Genomic DNA, 19,573 nt, shown 5'->3' with positions numbered 1-19,573 from the left:
CTGACCGAAACCCAGGATCGAGGCTGAAAGATGGGAATCATAACCAGAATATCCCTGTCTCGCTGCTCGGGAGGATAAGCCTGAAACTGTGTCGTGTCCAGAACCGCTCCGATGAAAAGGAGCTTCTGAGAGAAAATCAGGTGTGACTTCAGCATGTTTATAGTGATCCCCAGCAAGTGTAGGAGGTCTGCCGTAGTCTGGAGGTGGGAGACGACTGCCCGGGGCGGACCCGTCTTCAACAGCCAGTCGTCGAGATAGGGGAAGACTGGAACCCCTGATCTGCGCAGATGGGCTGCGGCCATCACTTTGGTGAACACCTGAGGGGCGCTGGCAAGGCCAAAGGGGAGCACGGTAAACTGAAAGTGCTCGTGGCCTACCGTGAACCGCAGGTAACTCTGGGGGCCGGCAGGACGGGGATGTGAAAGTAAGTGTCCTGCAAGTCCATCGCTACCATCCAGTCTCCAGGGTCGAGGGCAGACAGGACCTGAGCTAGTGTCAACATTTTGAACTTCTCCTTCAGGAGGAAGCAGTTGACGTTCCTGAGATCCAAGATAGGACGCAGGCCTTTGGCCTTCTTGGGGACCAGAAAGTAGTGGGGGTAGCAACCACGACATACTTCTGAGGCAGGAACTTGCTCGATGACTTTCTTGGCCAAGAGAGCAGTAACTTCCTGTTGGAGAAAGGCCAAATGTTCCTTCGACATGCGATGGTGCTGAGGTGGCATGGATGGAGGGGTAGTCTCGAAGGGGAGGGAGTAGCCCCTTCGGACTATCTGCAAAACCCACCTGTCCGACGTGATGGTGAGACAGGTGATGGCGAATCTTGCCACCCACTGGCGATTGGTGGCCGTGAAAGGTCAGGGTAGGAGGGTTTGGAGGCTGCTGCAGAGGGGGCGCTGGTGGACTGGCCCGCTCGCTGGCCCCCGGTCCCATGTCCCCGGCCGCGCAGGGGCTGGACAGCTTGCACCGGCCTGTGGCTCTGGCCCGAACATGGCAGGACACCCCTTTCATAGCCACGAAAGGCAGACTGAGTAGGACGGGTGGTGGAGAGGCCCAAAGACCTGGCCATAGCCCGGTTGTCCTTGAAGTGGTCTAGCGCAATGTGGGCTTTGTCGCCGAACAGGTGAAGGCCATCAAAGGGCATGTCCAGCAAGGTAGCCTAGACATCTTCGGAAAAACCAGTTGACTTCAGCCAGGTGTAGTGTCGAAGGGCTACCGACGTGGACATCGATCTGTCTAGAGAGTCGGCAGTGTCCAGCCCACATTAAATGGCAAACTTGGCTGCGTCTCTCCCCTCAGCAACTGCACGGGAGAGCACGGCCTGGACCGCCCCTGGGCACTTTGGCAGTACCGTATCCCACACAGAGTGGGAGTAACGGCCCAAAAGACATGCGGTGTTAACCGACCGCAATCCCAAGCTGGAGGAAGAAAACATCTTCTTCCCAAGGTGGTCAAGCTTTTTGGATTCCCTATCAGGTGGAGCGTTAAGGAATGAGCCTTTGGATGTAGAGGCTTGGACCACCAAGTCCTCAGGGGTGGTTGTTAGGAGAGGAAAGAGGGGTCGCCCGGATCCGGGTGGTGGCATCGGGCAATGATTCTACCCACAGAAGCCCCTGTGTTGGGCCTGGACCTTGTGCCCAAAAGGATGTCGGTGAGGGCTTCATTGAAAGGCAGCAGGGGCTCCTAAGAGGCCGCTGCCGGTTGAATCACCTCCGTCAGGAGATTCGTCCTGACCGCCACCGTAGGTAGCTCGAAGTTGAGGGCATTGGTCACCCTACACAACACCACTGTGTACGAAGCACCCTCCTCCTTAGCCACTGTAGGAGGAGACAGCATGCCAAGGTCTGGGGAGGTATCCAGACCACTGGCTTCCCACAACTCCTCCCTCCAGTCAGTTTCATCCAACTGGTCAGCTAAAGGGTCCACAAACGCCTCCCAGTCCTCCTCACCCTCCTCTGGCTGCCAATCTGGCCTATAGGGAACGCCAGGGTAGAACAGAGTACCACTAGGTACCAGATCCCACATTGGTTCGGCTCCGTGTCCAAGACAGGGTGGATGCCAGGGTAGACGCTGGCTGGGGACACAACCCGCGTCTGTTGCGGACGTGGAGCCAGTGGATTCGGCGCTGTAACAAGGTCGACCGGCGCCGATCCGGATCCAGGACTGGATCCAAGGGGACCTTGCAGGGCTGAAGCAGCAGGCGTCGAAAGCCCAAGGCCCCCAGCCGAGTCTGCGGGGCCCGAAGGCGCGCTGGCGGAGTCGGGCTGCCCAAAGATGGCATGCATCGCTTCGTAAAAACTCCGAAGCTGGGCAGGGGCCGCTTCGACTCCCGGAAAAGGAGGGAAACTCGGAGTCAACCCTTTAGGCTCCGCACGCAGAACCGCGGGACGGGCACCGTCTGCATCCTTTGTCGCGCCGGCCGACGAACGGGAAGAAGTCAAAGAGTGACAATGCTTCTTCGACTTCTTCTTGTGCTTTGACTTACCTGAGGAGTGCGAAGACTTCGATATGGTGGTGACTCCGCGACCGGTCCCTCGACCTCCCATGCGGTTGGGACCTCGAACGGCGCAAAGCAGACTGCCAGGCCTCGGGAAGTTTTCGGGAGCGCTCCCGCAAAGACTTCGGATTCATAGTCCGGCAGTCGGAGCACGAATTGGGATCATGGTCGCGCCCCAGGCACCACAAGCACATGCGGTGTGGATCCGTAACCGACATCAGCTTGCGACAGGTGTCGCAAGCATTGAAGCCGGGCCGAGGATGACTGGACATCCCTGCGTGCACCAGGAGCAGATAAACTAAAAAACGGTGTCGACAAAGTTGCAAAAAAGTCAGTCAAAAAGTGACTGGAAGTACCGCTCTTTCCGGACCTGCGCTGGCTGGCGCGGAAAAAGAAAGAACTGCGAGGGCGGCGTCTAAGTAGCTACCGCGATGTCATTCATGCGACCACAATGCCAACGACGAACATGGAGTGGACCGATGCCACCTTCGATGCGCTGGGGAACTGCTGACGAAAAATTCTCCGGATGCAGACGGACACCTGGGGGTAATTCGCAGGTAAGGAATTAATAACTAAATGTCTCTTTCAGATTTATCCTTCAGAACATATTAATATGAGCAAGCGGCACACAAGATATATTTGTTTCACATTAAATATTTTGAAAGCGTGCATCAGAATGCGATACAAACTTTTGACATCTAAAAAAACTATAAAACCCTCAGATCCTTATAATCCTCATCTAAATAACAATTGACAGAACTGTAATGAAATACTATGACTCCAAAACACCAAAGAAAATTATTTTAAAAACCTTTTAAATACTGTAGCTGAATATCCTAGGCAAGCTAACTTAGAATGTATCATACAAGTTAAAAAATCAATTTTAAAGCATTTAAAAAGTCTCCAGGAAGCTCAGCAGGTCTGGATGTTGGGTGAATGCACACAGATTAAGGAGGCGTTCCAAAGCCAGTGGACACTAGGAAGGAAGACTGAACACAACTTGCACATTTTGTGCATGAGGATCAGAGAGCATAGAAACATGTTAACAGGTGGGACTACACACTCATAAAACAGTAAACTGTTCAGCTATATAGCTTAGTTGTGTTAATGCTAGCAAAAAACTAATAATGTGGTGATTGAAACACACTTGTGAGTCCAAAATATAACCTTGCAGCTGCACATTCCATGGCTTTCAGTAGCTGCAAGGTCAACAGACAGACCAGTTACATATTAGTGGGACTGAGATTTAGTGGTGTACACTTCGTTGAGTGTTGAATGTGTCAAAATGGAATACTCCACTATCGCTTACCACACCCAAATTACCAATTAGAACTGAGCTTCAGCCATTACAAAAGGTGGAAATGTTCACTCTTTATACAGACTCCAAAATAACTAGGGTTTCTGTGGACCCTCTGCTTAATGTTAAAGCACTGTTAAATTCGTTATTTTGTTTTACTTCTTTGTTTGTTAAAGTAGATAAACACTGACATCAGCTCAAATCACTTTCATTCCTCTCTCCATTCTTCCATTATATCTAACCTAGATAATGGAGTTTTGCCCCACATATAGGTGGAAGGAAATGTCTATGCCCTCCCTACAACCTCCCATTGACTTAGATAATGTTAATCAATGGGACACACCACAAGACACAGTGAGGGGGATGTGGAGGTTTCAATCTGACAATGAAACTAGCCCAGAAAAAAAGAGGTGTAAAGCATTGCAAGACCATTACCCATAAACGAATGCTTATGTGAAGCGTACAAATTAAGGATCCATTATTTGCCACATCAAAGATGGCACAGAGATTCATGACGACAAGCAGGAACACCCACCATGCTTGGAGCATTACTCACTGCCTCAAGTTAGCTCACTCAGTTTTAAGGAGGAGCAAAATCTAGAGCCAACTTAGAAAACTGCCCTAACCCTAGTGCTATTTTATTTGCAAAAACTGAATTCCCACCCCTTAAAATAACACTGCATCAGGACCCAATAACAGTCTGCGTCCAATATCAAAACTTGGCTATTCATCCATTCGCTCATTGGCTCTTTGCCTTTGAACCTGTAAAGTGCTCCTCTGCCTTTTTGCTAGGTTCACGCCATACAAAAACCAAATATATATTTACATACATAAGGAAGATAGTAACATGCTAAAGCAGTATTGCAGCTGGGTTCCCACTGGAAAAGTGTTTTTAGTAAGAGGCTAATAATTAGCCAATTCCTGTGATTCTGAATAATTGTGTTTGGTTTTTAACAGTAGGATGGGACCTGCATGATAACAGAGGCCAGTCACAATTATAATCTGAAGCCACAGCTGTGCATATAGAACTGCATAAGTAATGAAGAAAAAAGTTACTTATCTGCAATTGTAGTTCTCCAGAATTGGTATCCTTCAAAGATTCACATGCTTGAATCATCCCTGTTGTCTAGCTGGGAGTCCCACAGTAACAACTCAATACCAGTTCTATGTTAAAGAAATCCTAGCGCTAAAACACCGTGGCGAGAGTACAAACGGCCTGTGGCAGTAGCCAGCGCCGAGGCCAGCGACGCCTCCGACGTCGAGGCCGGCGACGCCTCCAACTTCGGCGCAGGGAGCCTTACAGGGCTATACGCTGAACGACGGGGAGGGCCGTGCTCTGGGCCCTGGCTTGTCGGCGTCGCGTCGGCTCCGGAATCGACGCACGCAGCCGGTGCCAAGGAAACGTCCACAGACGATGACACTGCCACAGTGCCTGCTACCTCTGTGGGCCCGAAGACGCACCAGGGAGAGGGGGGTGACTGAAAACAAGCCTGGAGTGCCTTAGTGTTGCCCCAACACCCGGAAAGGGTGGATACGGAGGATGCTGTACGCCTTTAACCAGCTCATTACGAAAGGAATGGCCAGTAGCGGCATGGGTGGAAGATCTCCGTAAGCGACTTCTGTGCTTAGACTTACCTAGTGTCACACGGCTGTCGCTCCTGCGACCTCTGGAACAATCCCGAGAAGGAGAGCGGCGACGGGAGGGAGCTGGACCGGACAGGCGTGCGGCCAGCAATTTAATGCGCCGCTCCCTCAAGGACTTTGGCTTCATCCGCTGACATGCGTCACAGTCCTTGGAGTCGTGGTGCACGCCGAGGCACCACATACATATGAGGTGCGGGTCAGTGCCAGACATCTGACACGCACAGGCTTCACAAGCTTTAAAGCGGAAGGCATTGTACCCCCTCCCCCCCACCCCCCGACACACTTGGTGTCGAGAAGGCCCAAAAACCAGGCCAAGGAACTGCTGGTTTTCCAGGATCCGCGTTCGAACGCGGAAAAGAAGAAAACGGACGTCAGCGCACGAGGAGGCTCCACTGATATGTCCGGGGACAACATCAGGGCGGAGCTGGACGGCGCCACCCCCCCCGGCGCGCAGCGGTGCTGCTGCAGGAAAGGTTTTCCGGATCCAGTCTGACGCCAGGGGATATTCTAAGTTAAGGAATCTGCGGCTAGACGCCTCTATCAGATATCAGTATTGGGTGAGCCCTGAGGGGAGGAGGATGGTTAGCATGTAAATCTATGTAAGATACGAATTCTAAAGAAATACAATTCCAGGTAGGTAACTTCCTACTTCTCCAGAATTGGATCTTTCATAGATTCATCTGCTTAAATTACAGTAGCAAACAGTTATATAAGATGATACCTATACATGTGGTAGGTGGTAATTTAAAGAGGGCTCACCTCTTTGGAATAGATGGTGCAGAACCGCCTCTTTTTAAAATGCAGTGTATCTCTACACTTTCAACTCGAGGCAATAATGCATGTTCTTTCAGGTTGCTTCATGGCATATGTCCGCTAATGACACCCCAATGAATGAAGATGTTCAAGTTGAAACACTTCGGGTTGAGTGTGTTGAGACTCTAGCTTGCAAAGGATGACCGAACTTACTGTGAAAGTCCATAATGGCAGTAGACAACCAGTAAGCTATAGACTGTCTCAATAGGAATTGTCTTCTTCTAAGGGCACCGTAGGTTATAAGCAATTGATCATACTTTCTGAATTTGCTTGTTTTGTTAGTGTAAAATTTCACACATTAGTGAACATCTAGAGTATCAAGCAGACCTTTCTGCTCCTGTGTTGCAGTTCAAAAAAAATGAAAAACCGATGACACTTTAGGATATAAAGTAGGGATTAGTCCTTAGAATTGCTGTCATTACAGAATTGTAGGTAAGGTTATTTTACTGTAAAGGCTTGAATTTTACTTACTGTTCTTTCTCACAGATGTTAATGCTAGTTGAAGTGAGAGCTTCCATGACAAACGTTATGTGTGCTTTAAATATTGGTTCAAACAGACTAAGATATTAAGTTGAGAAAGTACCTTGTAGATTTTGTTGGGTACACCAAAAACAGAAATATTCTACTTGGCTCTGTAGGACTTATTAGTGGAAATGGCTCCTGTGTTGGCTAGGATTTCTCTACAGTCAACTGAAATTTCCAAGCAATAAAATGTATTATGTTTAGTAGTCATGCGGAAAATCCTAGAGACTATGGATCCGAATGAAGCACTTGAATGCTCTTGCAGGAAAGAATATTCAGAAGCGGTAGTACATGTATGCATAGTTGTTTTGATAGAAAAAGAAGCTCTGTGAACCACAAGTGACTTGGCCCTAGGGGACTAGTAGTACCATCCGGCATCCCTCCTTTGTTTGGTGCAGGGCCCTTGCGATTAAGGGTTGCAGGAGTAAAATGTAAATAAAGGTCACTGACAGCCATCAAAACCACATTTCCGCCCTATTCCGGTAGAGACCGTCTGCTGGCATATTAATGGCATTTCCGGTTTCAGTATATCGCAAACAGATCCAACTTTGGTTTTCCCACGGGCTTGAAGATCTTGTTCAGCTGGACCTGTTGTAGTGCCCATTTGCGGCATTCTTTGTATGCTCTTCATAAAACGTCTGCCTATATATTTTGTACTCCTGGAACATGTTAGCCTGTTATAGGGATGTAGTTCTTCATGGTCAAATCCCATTTGCTTTAGATGACTTCTGACAAGGGAGTCCCCCATTTCACTGTTTCTTCAGGTAATATATTGATGTTATATTGTCCATGTGAATCAATATGGAGCTTCCTTTTAGTCTTGGGAGGAAGGACTGCAGACCTTGGACAGTAGCACTCAACTCCAGAAGATTGACATGGAGCTGGGATTGGTCCACCAGATGTTATAGATGTGCCCTTAAACTGTCGAGGAACACCTCTTTTGACACTTTGTTTAAGAAAAGATAATCCAACAGTGGTGTTTTGTATTGAGACCACCTTGACAGAGCTTGTTTTGCTCTTGGTTTCAGATTGACAACATTGTCGAATGACCCCTGAATTAGTCATTATTGCCGGGCCAATTCTGCCTGGAATAAACACATGTTCCGGTGGCAGTTTGGGATTATATCAAATACAGGAAGAAGACCAGGACATCCGGGTAAACTCTGGGTGCGGGTTTTCTAGTAGTCTTTCTAAGAGATATTGAGAATGACCATCGTCATAACCGTCATCATCCGGGTCTTGATATTTTACACTGAGTTGAGTTGTGCTATTGGTTGACCAAAACATACCATCTTCTTCCGAGTCTTCAGGCTCAAAAAGGTGTTGCAAAAGGGGGTGGTGATGGACGGAGCATCAGAACCAATCAAACACTCACACCCAGTCAACAGATCTGGGTTTGATCCATCACCGTTCTTTAGCCCACTCTGCCACCCCAATTCAGACATGGCCATATGCAAATCAGTCTGACCCTGTGCCTCATGGGAACAGTCCAGCCCGAACTGCCAAGCCATGCCTTCCCTGGACCGGAAACAAGCTTCCTAGTACCGGTTTCTGGCATTTCAGCCGTCTTCAGCCAGGCTTGCTTGAATCCAGTGGCAAAGTGAGCAAGGGACTCACGTCTGAGCATACACTGCCAACTTATGGCGAACAAAGCAGTACAAAAGGGGGTGTTGATGGACGGAGTATCAGAACCAATCAAACACTCACACCCTGTCAACAGATCTGGGTTTGATCCATCACCGTTCTTTAGCCCACTCTGCCACCCCAGTTCAAACATGGCCATATGCAGATCAGTCAGACCCTGTGCCTCATGGGAACAGTCCAGCCCGAACTGCCAAGCCATGCCTTCCCTGGACCGGAAACCAGCTTCCTAGGACCGGTTTCTGGCATTTCAGCCGCCTTCAGCCAGGCTTGCTTGAATCCAGTAGCAAAGTGAGCAAGGGACTCACGTCTGAGCATACCCTGCCAACTAAAAAGGTGTTGATCAGAATTGAAAGGGAATGTCTGTTCTGCAAGTACAGTAGAAACCTGCTCTGGAAGCAGGGTATTGACTTCCTCAGATATAAGCAGAATCTTAGGCTTTTTTGTAAGACGGATTGTAACGGAAGTGGGACGGAAATGACAAGTTGTGTGTCCAGTGCTCAATGTGTCACTGGAACAAAGGTATAGCTGGCTAATGAGCCCTAATCTGGGCAAAATCGCTCCTGGGTTGCATGGGTTCTGGTTCAGGGAGGACCTAGCCTAGCAGTTCTGATTTGCATATTGCTGGGTGCACACTAAGGTGGCAGGGTGGCTGATAAATGATGGTTTGGGATGCGGCCTGAACAATCGTCAGTGGCTGAGATTAATTCAAGCATTACATCCATTGCCTTGATTTTGAAGCCCTAAGTCTGACAGGTATGTCCAGATAGTGGTTCTGTGTTCCCTGTGCCACTAGAACCAAGCTATACCTGACTGATCATCCCTAAAAAGGATTAATTCGGTCATGGCTTGCTTGTGCTTTGGTTCAGGTAGGACCTGGTAGTTCGGGCTCAACTGTTCCTAGTGGAGCAGGGTAAAGACTGATTTGTATATGGCTGGGTCCAAACTGAGGTGAGATGGTGGGTGAAAAATAATGGATTGGGATGCAGCCATGACCTATTGCCAGTGACAGATTAATTCAAGCATTCCATCCATCACCTTGTTTTCAACGTTCTGGAAGTAAAGCAGGTGCCTTTTCTGTTGTGCTGTCTTTCTCAGTTATAAGCAGAATGTTAGGCTTTTTTATCTTCAGAGATGGCAGTTTTGTTGACAGTGGAATAGGCAACGATGTAAAGTCATCGACAGTGATGAACGTTTTGGTGACGTTTTAGTCAATTACTACACTCAAAGTGGTAACGTCGACGGTTTGGGTCACGGTAGAGTAAATGTTGTCAGCGATGTAGTAGAAGCTGTCATCCATAAAGAAGAAGCAATGGTCCTCGTAGTCGTTAACATTACCTCTGTCGTTATTTCATGCTTCCCCATCAATGACTCCTTTCTTGACGGTGTCGCTGATGGTCCAGTCGATGATGGTCTTGTGATCGACAAGTCTTTAGTGACTGTCTGGCTTTTTTTTTTTGCTTTGATGTCAGTGGTTTAGATTTAGATTTTTCAGTATGAATAATCTCCTCAAAAGAAGGACTTCGGTCTTCTGACTTACGCTCAACCTTTTTAGGAGGTTCTTTTAAGAGAGGTGGTTTGGACCTTCAATCTTCAGGGTATCTCTTCTCTGTATATGCCTATTTTTATGTTTTTTACGGCCATCAGAAGCTTCTTTAGAAGATAGTGCTTCTTTAAATTTGACCGTCTGTAGACAAATTAGAAGTCTTACTTCTCTATCTTTAAAGTTTTAGTTGAGAAGATGCTGCATATTTTACCCTCCATAGCTTTATGGCAAGGGTACAGACAATACACTTCTTATGAGTGTCTTTAGAGAGTAATATTTTGTTGCCACAAGTCCCACAAGGTACATACCGCCAGGAACATACATTGTTATTATGTTTTTTTTTAAAGAAGTTTCAGACATATTTTCTGTCTTTAGATGGTAGTCCCAGAGAAATGTGAAGAAATCTTCACTGAATATCAAAGGCTGAGATTGTAAGAAATGTCACTTATCTGTGAGGAAGAGTTGAGCACAGAGGCCTCCCTTCACACATGATGTGCGATAGAAAGCTTAAGGATGGTGGCCTCTCGGGTGTGGTCATCAGACTAATTACTCAAATTATTTGAAAAAAAGCAAATCTCAACCAATGTGACTATTTTACTAAAATGTGTCTGTCAACGCCGGTGACCAGCATCAAGGAGAGAGCACAGGGGGACTTCAAGCCCCAGCGGCCTTTGCACCAGGCCGACGCCGCTTTCACGCGCCCGGAGGCGCGTAAATCCATCTTGCGGCTCCCACAGCGCGGGACGCGTCCGGGCCAAGGACAGGCCCGTCCAAGCCCCAGAAGAGGTTGGGCTGGGCCATCCCTCTAACATCAATCATGGGTAAGTGGAAACAACCATGCAGTCAAGATCAGGGGGGTCTAAAAGCAAAAATCCCAAGAAAGTCTGCATCCATCATCTCATATTTAACCTCGGCGGTGGGAGCTTTAAATAAGGAGATAGCTAACGCAGAAAAATAACTGGTCTTGGGGACGAGTCAAGAGTCTGAAGAGGGGAATGTTCTATCTGAGTCTGTGACTAAAATCCCTGTTCCCCTGGAGCCAAGGGTGCTGATAAATACACCGATAGCTGTGAGAGAAGCACCGAATCACGATGCTGTGCAGACTGGGGGCATGGATGGTGCAACTAAAGAACCCTTGCCTGATTTGGAAAAGGCATCAAAAGGGCCGACCTTGGAAAAAGAGTAACTCTATGCAAGGGAATGTTGTGGGTGAGAATACTCAACTAATACTGCGGAACGTGGTGGACATATTTAGCTCGCGGTTGAAATATATACTCACTAGTATTGCTAAAGATATAATTGACACTTTGAAAACTTGTGTCGCGGGGATCTTGAAAAAATGTGAGCGTATGGACTCCTTTTTAACGGAACTGAAAATTCCGCATGTTATCCCCAATGTAAATATGCTACCTAAGGCCCAATTAGAGATTAGGCCACATATTGGTAAGAATTACTCGGGTAGTCAACCCCAATCACGGGCTAGGTCTAAATCTGGATCCCAGGATAGATCTGTGGTAGCCCAGGGCCCCCATGTGTGTGTTGGTGTGTTTGGGGAGGGGAAGGGGGGGAGCACTCATGTTGTCCGGAGCCTTTTGAACTTGCCAGTTAATGGCACGACTCTGGCTACTAGCGAGACCCCAGCCCTTCAAGAGAGGATTATAAAATCCAATTGCTGTAGACTTAATCTCCCCCCAGAAGCCGCCCCTTTGGTAGCGGTTCTTGTAGGGGTATCCCCAATGGGTGATGATGATAACGAAACCACCCTGGCTCTGCTACGAAAAACCAAAAATTGGTGTGATCATCATTGTATTGGCAATGCCGAGATTTCGTCTAACATTATAATGGCTAGACGGGTGGGGTGGGTTGGTAATTGTCCCAAACAAGTTGACGGTGATTGTATTATCGTTAATTTTAACGAACGGAATTTAGCAGATAGGCTGTTTTGGGATGCTTCTGAGTTGGAGAAGGGGGGTATTAGGGCTCTGCCGCTGGGTTTTTTCTACACCCAGTAAGACGTTCAAATGCACTTGTTAGACCTCAGCTTGAGGTATACCCAAAGAGGCCTTTCCAGACTGTTAATCGCCCCTCACGAATTAAAGACCCTGAGACACTTCCAGAAAGTTTTTGCTGGAGAGATGTAGCAGCCTCACAAACATTATCCATGCAAACAGGGCCCGAAGGAGTTGGTTTAGCTCTATCAAATAGATTTCTCCCACTGTCCCAGCTAGATGAGAATGATTGGCTGGAGACACCCAATGACTGTTTACCTGAACCCAGCCACAATGATCAGGCTATAGATATAGAAACTGCCCCCAATTGTAAGATCATCAGCTGGAACATTGCGGGCCTTAGAACTAAAAGATGTCTCAAGCTGGTTGAATTTTATAAAACAATACGACATTATTGGTCTCCAGGAAATGTGGGATAGGGCGAGCAATTTTTGGCTGGATTGGTTTAAAATGTATTGCTCACTGCACGTCCTGCCCCGGCAGGTAGAGCAAAGGGGGGGCCTAGTGCTCCTTTTTTCACTAAAGCTAAAAGCGTCAACAAAGAGGCTGGAGTCGAGCTCCCATAATTGCTTGATAGTAGAATTAAGCACTCCTAACTATCCTAAAATATTATTAGCTAATTTTTATAACTCCGGGGAAAGTGATTTTATGAATGAACATTTATGTTACTTGAAACGTTTTCTAGAAGACTATAGGTTGAAGCAATCCACTTTTTATTATACTATACTTGTGGGCGATTTTAATATTCATTTGTGTGACTTGAATTGCCATGTTGATGATCACCCGGGGCCTGCCCACTCAGTGACACCTCACTTTGAGCACACCCAACAGGGGGAAGCTCTGGAGGACGTTTTGGCTGGAGCTGACCTCTTCGAACCTAGCTTTAATGATCGATCTGAGCGGTTTCCGACGTTTAAGGCCACGGAGAGGGACACTGTTATTGACTAAATATTTCTGTCCCCTACGTTGTTAGCTAAGGTAGTGTTCTACAACGCCAGGTTTTCTCTCTTTAGTGATCACAACCCAGTAATTCTAGAGTTAAACAAAGATTGTGGTCTTTTGGGATCAGCGGGTAGGAATATGGGAGCTAATTGTGTGGCAAAAAGTGATCAGGGGAGGAGGCTCAAATGATCCAAGGTAATTCCTGAATTTTTCTTTGCAGATTTATGTGAGAAGGCCAAAGAAAATATCGCAAAATGCGTAGATTACAGAACCCCAAGGGTAGAGGTCCTTAGTGCCTTTAAAGGTATTTGTGGCCAGGCAGCATCTGATCGGACTGTTATAACTAAACCCAGATTAAATACAGGTGAAAGGTGGTTTGATACCAACTGCTCTAGGGCCCACCGAAACCTAATGCAAGCCCTGAAAATTATACCTCGAGACAGGGAACAGATTGCCAGTTTAAGGAAGCAGTATAAGCTAGCAGTACATACACGAAAAAATGAGATTAAAGAAGGGGCCTGGAACGCACTTATGTCTGTTGAAGTCTTAAAGGACAGCTCGAGATTCTGGGCTATTGTTAATACACCCTTTGTTTCTGGCATAGAGAACGATGCCCTGGAAACTAACATTACAGAGGGGCAGTGGCTTGCTCACTTCGAGGCAATTTATGGATCTAGTGAGGTCTTGGACTCCTTCCCTTGTATAGATAATTATTGTGACTTACCCTTGTTGGTTTTTAAAGAGGAGGATGTTGAAAGGGCGATAATAGAGACATCTAGTAATAAAGCACCTGGCCCTGACTGTGTCCTTGCAGACCTGTATAAATGTGATCTTAAATTTTGGGCTCAGATTTTAACAAACATTTTTAATGCCTCAGGTGCACAGGGTTTCCTGCATCATGGTCCCGGTCAACAATTATACCAGTTTTTAAAAAGGGACAAAGAGGGGACCCACGGTGTTATAGACCAATATCATTGATTGACTCTGCAATTAAAATACTAGGCAAAGTGATCCTGGCTAAAGTCACGGACTGGGTGAATGACAATGATGTTTTATCTTATCTACAGTACAGTTTTAGACAAGGCAGAAGCACCATGGCTCAGTGCCTTAATTTATATTTATTAATAGGCAAATATACCACAGCCAAAGAAGGTTCTCTGCAGATGGCCTTTATGGACCTCACCTCAGCGTTCAATCTGGTTAACAGGTCGAAGCTGTGGTCTATTCTGCTTGATATGGGCATTCATCCCTACCTAGTTTACTTTTTAGCAGATCTACATTGGGATCTTTCAGCAACTGTCAGGGTTACTCAAGAAGGTAAATGCACAAGGCACTTTAAATCGGGTAGAGGCGTACGCCAGGGATGTATATTGGCGCCACTACTTTTTACCCTTTATATTAATGCATTAGATAAAACCTTAGACCAGGCAAGTTTGGACATTCCGCGTGTAGGAGAAAGGACTATTCCGGTTCTCCTATACGCGGATGACGCTGTGTTGTTATCTCGTACTGCTATAGGCCTCCAGAGGCTTTTGGATGCCTTTTTGGGGCCTACATGAAATCCCTGGACTAGATAATGAACTTTTCGAAATCACATGTCATGACAATGGGCCAAAGAAACAGAAAAGTAAAATCCTTCTGTAATGGAGCAGAGGTATCCAGGGTGACCTCTTTTACATATTTGGGGGTCCTATTCGATGATAGATGATCCTGGGTCCCCCAACACAAGGTAAAAAAAAATGCTGTAGTTAGATCAACGACATCTCTATTAGGGTTTTCACAGCGCTTGGGAGCTAGGCCTTTTGAAGCCATTCTTAATATTTACAGATCCAAATGCCTGGCTATTGCTACGTATGGTTCAGCCATTTGGGGTTACAAACAGTTGGCAGGGGTGCAGACGGCTGAAAATAGATTTTTACGTACCCTTCTGTGCGTACCCCAATCAACCCCCAACTTTTGCTATCCATCAGGAATTGGGGCTGGGTTATGTGACTGATTCGCTGAGAATAGTCCTGTTGGTCTGCTGGATTAAAACCAGGCTTAATGCAGATATAACCTTGAACCATCAGATTTAGCAGGATTGTGTTTCCCTGGATAAAGCCAGCAGTATTCCGTGGTTATCCTACGTTAAGCTTATGTTTCTTAAACTGGGGCGTCCCGAACTTTTCAATGTTCCGGAAGGGATTAAAAAAAGAAGATGTGAAATGGGTTAAATCTCAATTTTTGAACATGCTGATGATGGAACGGGAAGAGTTGGAGCTACAAAAACCCTTGGTCAGGGCTCATTATTTGATAAAATCTTCTCTATTAATTGAGCCTTATCTGAGACTGGTGACCAAGCCTTTCCATCGCTGGCTTCTGACCAGGTTCTGTTTTAATTTAATTCATTTCTAGCTGGGTAACCTTCCGGGGTGGTGTAAACCAGAGGATACATGCCTGTGTCAGTGCGACAACTTCTCACCACAGGACACATTGCACTTTATGATATGTGATTATTATAATGAAATTCGGAGGAGGTTTTTAGCTCCTCTATTGAGGGGAAAGGGCTTTTTACAGGTCAGACCAGCATTAATTTATCTGCAACTGCTTGATAAACGGAACATTTTTAGCATTGCTAGTTTTCTAGTCGCAGTTGTACGCCTCAGGAAGAAAAGATATCCTATGCTTAATGATTTATGAAATCCTCTATTTTATATCTTAATGAAATTTTGTTTTTATCTCATACTTCTTTTAGCCCTGATGAATTATAAAACTGACGCAGATGTTCTTATTCTTTTTTAACATCGCTCATATGTATTTAACCTCTTCTGTGCCCATGACGAGATAGTCTCGTCATGGAGCACGGTCGCGCTCTGCCCATGACGAGACTATCTCGTCATGAAACCCGCCCACTAAGGAAACACCCGGCACAGGAGGGGGAAAGGGCGTGGCACTGAAGGGGTTAATGATATTAAGACTTTGTTTATTGTATTGTGTATTGTACTTTTATGATTTTAAATAATCAAATAAAGTGGTTTGACTGACTGACTATTTTACTTAAATGTGTCCGTTTTAGCTCTAGGATGAAATTAACCGCGAACGGAGATAGAGGGGTTACAGTGGGACTCTCAGCTAGATGACAGGGTTGATTCAAGCATGCAAATTTATGAAAGGTCCAATTCTGGACAAATAGAATAATCACTACATAAAGTTGGAATTCTAAAAGCTAGTACACTGATTACATGTGTGGAAGGAATACTAGGTTGAGAACTGTGTCTAGTAAGGAAAATAAAATAGAGATTGAGAAACAGCAAAGGACAAAAGAGATGGCTGAATTTGACATCTGGCTAGTTTCTTTTTTTTTTGTTCAGCAAATTTATGATTCCATCCGGAGACGCTTAGGAATGAGGAATGGAAGAAGATTGAGCACCAAAAACAATTCTCTAGGTCAATTTATTGATATGAGCTACATCACTTAGTAGGGAATGTCTCTGCTTCTAAAATGAACAAAGGTTTCTAAACTGCAATAAATTAATTCCACATAGACCTTTAAATAATGCTCCTACATTACCCAACCAAGAAGATTTAGATATAAAGTGACTCATTTATTTATTTTATTTCTGAATAGCATGTTTACCCAGACGTGTAATGGTGATAGGAACAATAATCAATGAATTACAACCAACAGGTGTTGATTATAAGGTATTGGTTATATTTGAAAACTGTATTCTTTTTATTAATATTAATGATGTAGAACTAGGACACTACAGTGTTTTACTGCCGGATGGCATTAACAAACATTTGTTGGCCATTGGGTGAGTTCATAATGGGATAAACAGCCTATGTAGGGGTTTCAGAAAAATCCAAAGAGTGGATCAACAGAGCAAGTGCCACTATTACATTGAGCGTGACCATTGTACAATAATTTCGGCATGTTCTAGATACAGATATTCAGAGAGTGGATGTGAAGAGTTTGATTTATACTTCCTATACATTTACAGTTTTTTGCTTACTTTAACCTTATTAATAACAAGTATCTGTTTGCAAGTAGTTTTCATTTTTAAGGTCATTTACTTTACGGACTAATGAGCAAGTTTTTAAAATGAGAAAGGAAGATCTCATAAAAAAGAAATGCAGCATTTGGATTACACCAACACAGCTTGGAGGAAGCTATAACAATAATTTCACCCCTGAACGGGCAGCCAACACCTACAACTGTTTGAGAAATAACTGAGAAAATAGTATTTGGGAGGAGGCCACTATTAAAAACAGGCCGAGAATAAAAAGCTTTCTACTTACCAACTGATCTCTGAAACTGAACACTTTGTAAAATACAAGAACTTTTTCAGAAAGAGAACTTGTTATATAATTAAGAGAATGACAAAGGTTTTTGCAAGATGCATACCCATGTTTGCAATGTACACATTTTAACAGTTATTAAAGGAAGCACATTAGTTCATACAGTGACCAGGAAATTATGACAGAGACAAACTATACTATATTAAAGACCAAATACACTGCTTTTTTGTGGAAAAAGGCATAGCACATGTGGGTGAGAATACAAGGAACTTTAAGGCAGTATCAGGGATCATAGGATCTTAGTAAGCCTGAGCATCAACAAACAGTAGCACAACTGAGATAGGCAGTCTTAGAATGAAACATTTTAAGGCCCGGTGTTCTGTATGAGTCAGTGGATTTTCCTTAGTTTTTATATTGAATTACAAGAAAAGTTAAGTATGTAAGATGTAAAATTTGTAATGATGGAGCTAATTTGCAAAGTGGACGCATGTGGTATGTGGGGTGGGCTTTGCCACTTCATATTAGAATTTGCAAAGGAGTTGAACAGAGTTTATTTGTGTTATACTCTGTGAGCTGAGTACATGACGAAAGACCATGCTCAAAATATCTATGTTTAAAAGGCAGCAGTTGACAACTGTACGGTGTAACGCATAATCTGAATTTGTTGGAATAATACATTGAATTTCTGCTCCATTTTATAAAGAGAATTAAATATAAAAAATGAAGCTGCTTTTGAAGACATCTGATGATTATTACTATTTTGTTGTTGGGGAGAGGGGAAAGGACCTCAATCCACAGACCAATGACATATTAGTGATTTGGGGCCTATGGAATAAATGAACTTATGCTAGCACCAAATTAATGACTACTTTATTAAAACAAGTGGGTAATACTACGATGAGCAAAAACATTGCACTTAGACATTAAGCAAAGGTTGGCAGGTACCCAAGTCACAGCCCAAATACATCGATGGTTATGGGCATGAGACACTCCCAGTAGACAAGCGAGTGAAGGTAAAGGATTTTGCATTTAATTAAGTAGTATTCTCTAATATTTCTAAATAGCTAATGATTATGAAACAGCCCTAAATCATGAAAATAGGGCAGCACACATATATGACTGCACCAGCAACTCTTCATCTTCCGATGGCTGTATCTGTTCTGTGATCACTGGTATGTGTGATGAGAGTACAAGACAGTATGGGCAATGGGCTTTTCACCAAGCAATTAAAAAAAAAAAAATCGTATAAATTGCAATTAATTCTGAAAGGAGTGCTGTGTTCGGCCACTATTTTCTCCCAAATAATACAACTGGACAGAAGAAAAGTGGCTCAAAAAGAGAACTTTCTACAGGAGTTTGTACTATTTAAAAAAGGCTCACACTGCATTCTGTGATGTAGGTGGCAAGATCCTGCTCCAGGAGGGACCGCTGTGATTCTGAAGCCTTCAACTCAACCTCCTTTTGACTAAGGACAGCCTCAACCTCCGACACGCGCCGGTGCAGTCGAGTCATTTCCTGCTCCATCTGAAACATAACAGAAAACGCAAACCACTAATTATGTTAGCATGTATTTATGATGAAGGAAAGGAGGAAGTGAAAATACAATCAGTAATTATTCTCCACATATAGGTAATGAAATAGGTCATTTTACAAAACAGTAATACAAGAGGAAGGCATTTGCCTGAATGAGAGGTTTACTTGTGTGTCAGTAATATCTAGGACTGATTGGTTAGACGTGGCCTCCAATGCACACCAAGGGAAACCCACATTTACCGATCTTGGATGGCTAGGGATTATTACAAGCTTGGTGAATTAGTCTTCGATTCAGAGACAGATATTCAAGTATGACTAGGTACATATATTGAATACTCATACTAAAATCGTAGAGATGTCTACAGAGTATAAATAAGACCATGCAGCAACCAACAAATTACTCCTTGCAAACATCCTGAATACTGAATGATGTTACAGCCACTGAAGAACTGCAAGGTAAGTGTGAAACAAGTAGATTGTACAGGAAGAAATTACCTATGACAAACAATTTCCAGCTGGATATTAATCCTACACCTTCTCAGAGGAATTCACGCTACGTCATCAAGATCTTTAATATTCTGAAGCTTCATATAAAGCAGTGCCAAAGTATTTTAGCTCACTTGGCTTCAGATCAGAAAAAAATGACAGTAACAAACTAAATGCTGTGGAAAGCCCACAGAGTTTAAAAATATCCTTGTGAAGGAGAGTGAGCAATCACGACATGCAGAGCTGGTCTTCCAAACTCTGATGCTGCAGGTGCAAAGGGTTTAATTTATACATATGCAGATTTGTATTGCACATTTGCGGAAGCAGGTTCACAGATTTGCTAGTCAAAATGTACACAACAGCAGA

At 44.7% G+C, this 19,573-nt stretch overlaps 1 protein-coding gene across 6 annotated transcripts in view; it reads right to left on the bottom strand.

Moving 5' to 3' along the window:
* Positions 1 to 19,573, bottom strand: part of CIT (citron rho-interacting serine/threonine kinase) — a 1,313,172-nt gene that overhangs the window by 843,135 nt on the left and 450,464 nt on the right. For all 6 annotated transcript variants that reach the window (XM_085636268.1, XM_085636269.1, XM_085636271.1 and 3 more), the window contains exon 12: positions 18,569 to 18,712. In XM_085636268.1, the coding sequence (XP_085492394.1) occupies positions 18,569 to 18,712 (144 nt within the window). The remainder of the gene's footprint in view (positions 1 to 18,568; positions 18,713 to 19,573) is intronic.

Source organism: Triturus cristatus, chromosome 11, assembly GCF_964204655.1.
Source record: "Triturus cristatus chromosome 11, aTriCri1.1, whole genome shotgun sequence".
In the NCBI taxonomy this organism is placed as follows: domain Eukaryota; kingdom Metazoa; phylum Chordata; class Amphibia; order Caudata; family Salamandridae; genus Triturus; species Triturus cristatus.
Note: the sequence above shows the minus strand (reverse complement) of the source record. Positions and strands in the feature narration are given on the sequence as shown.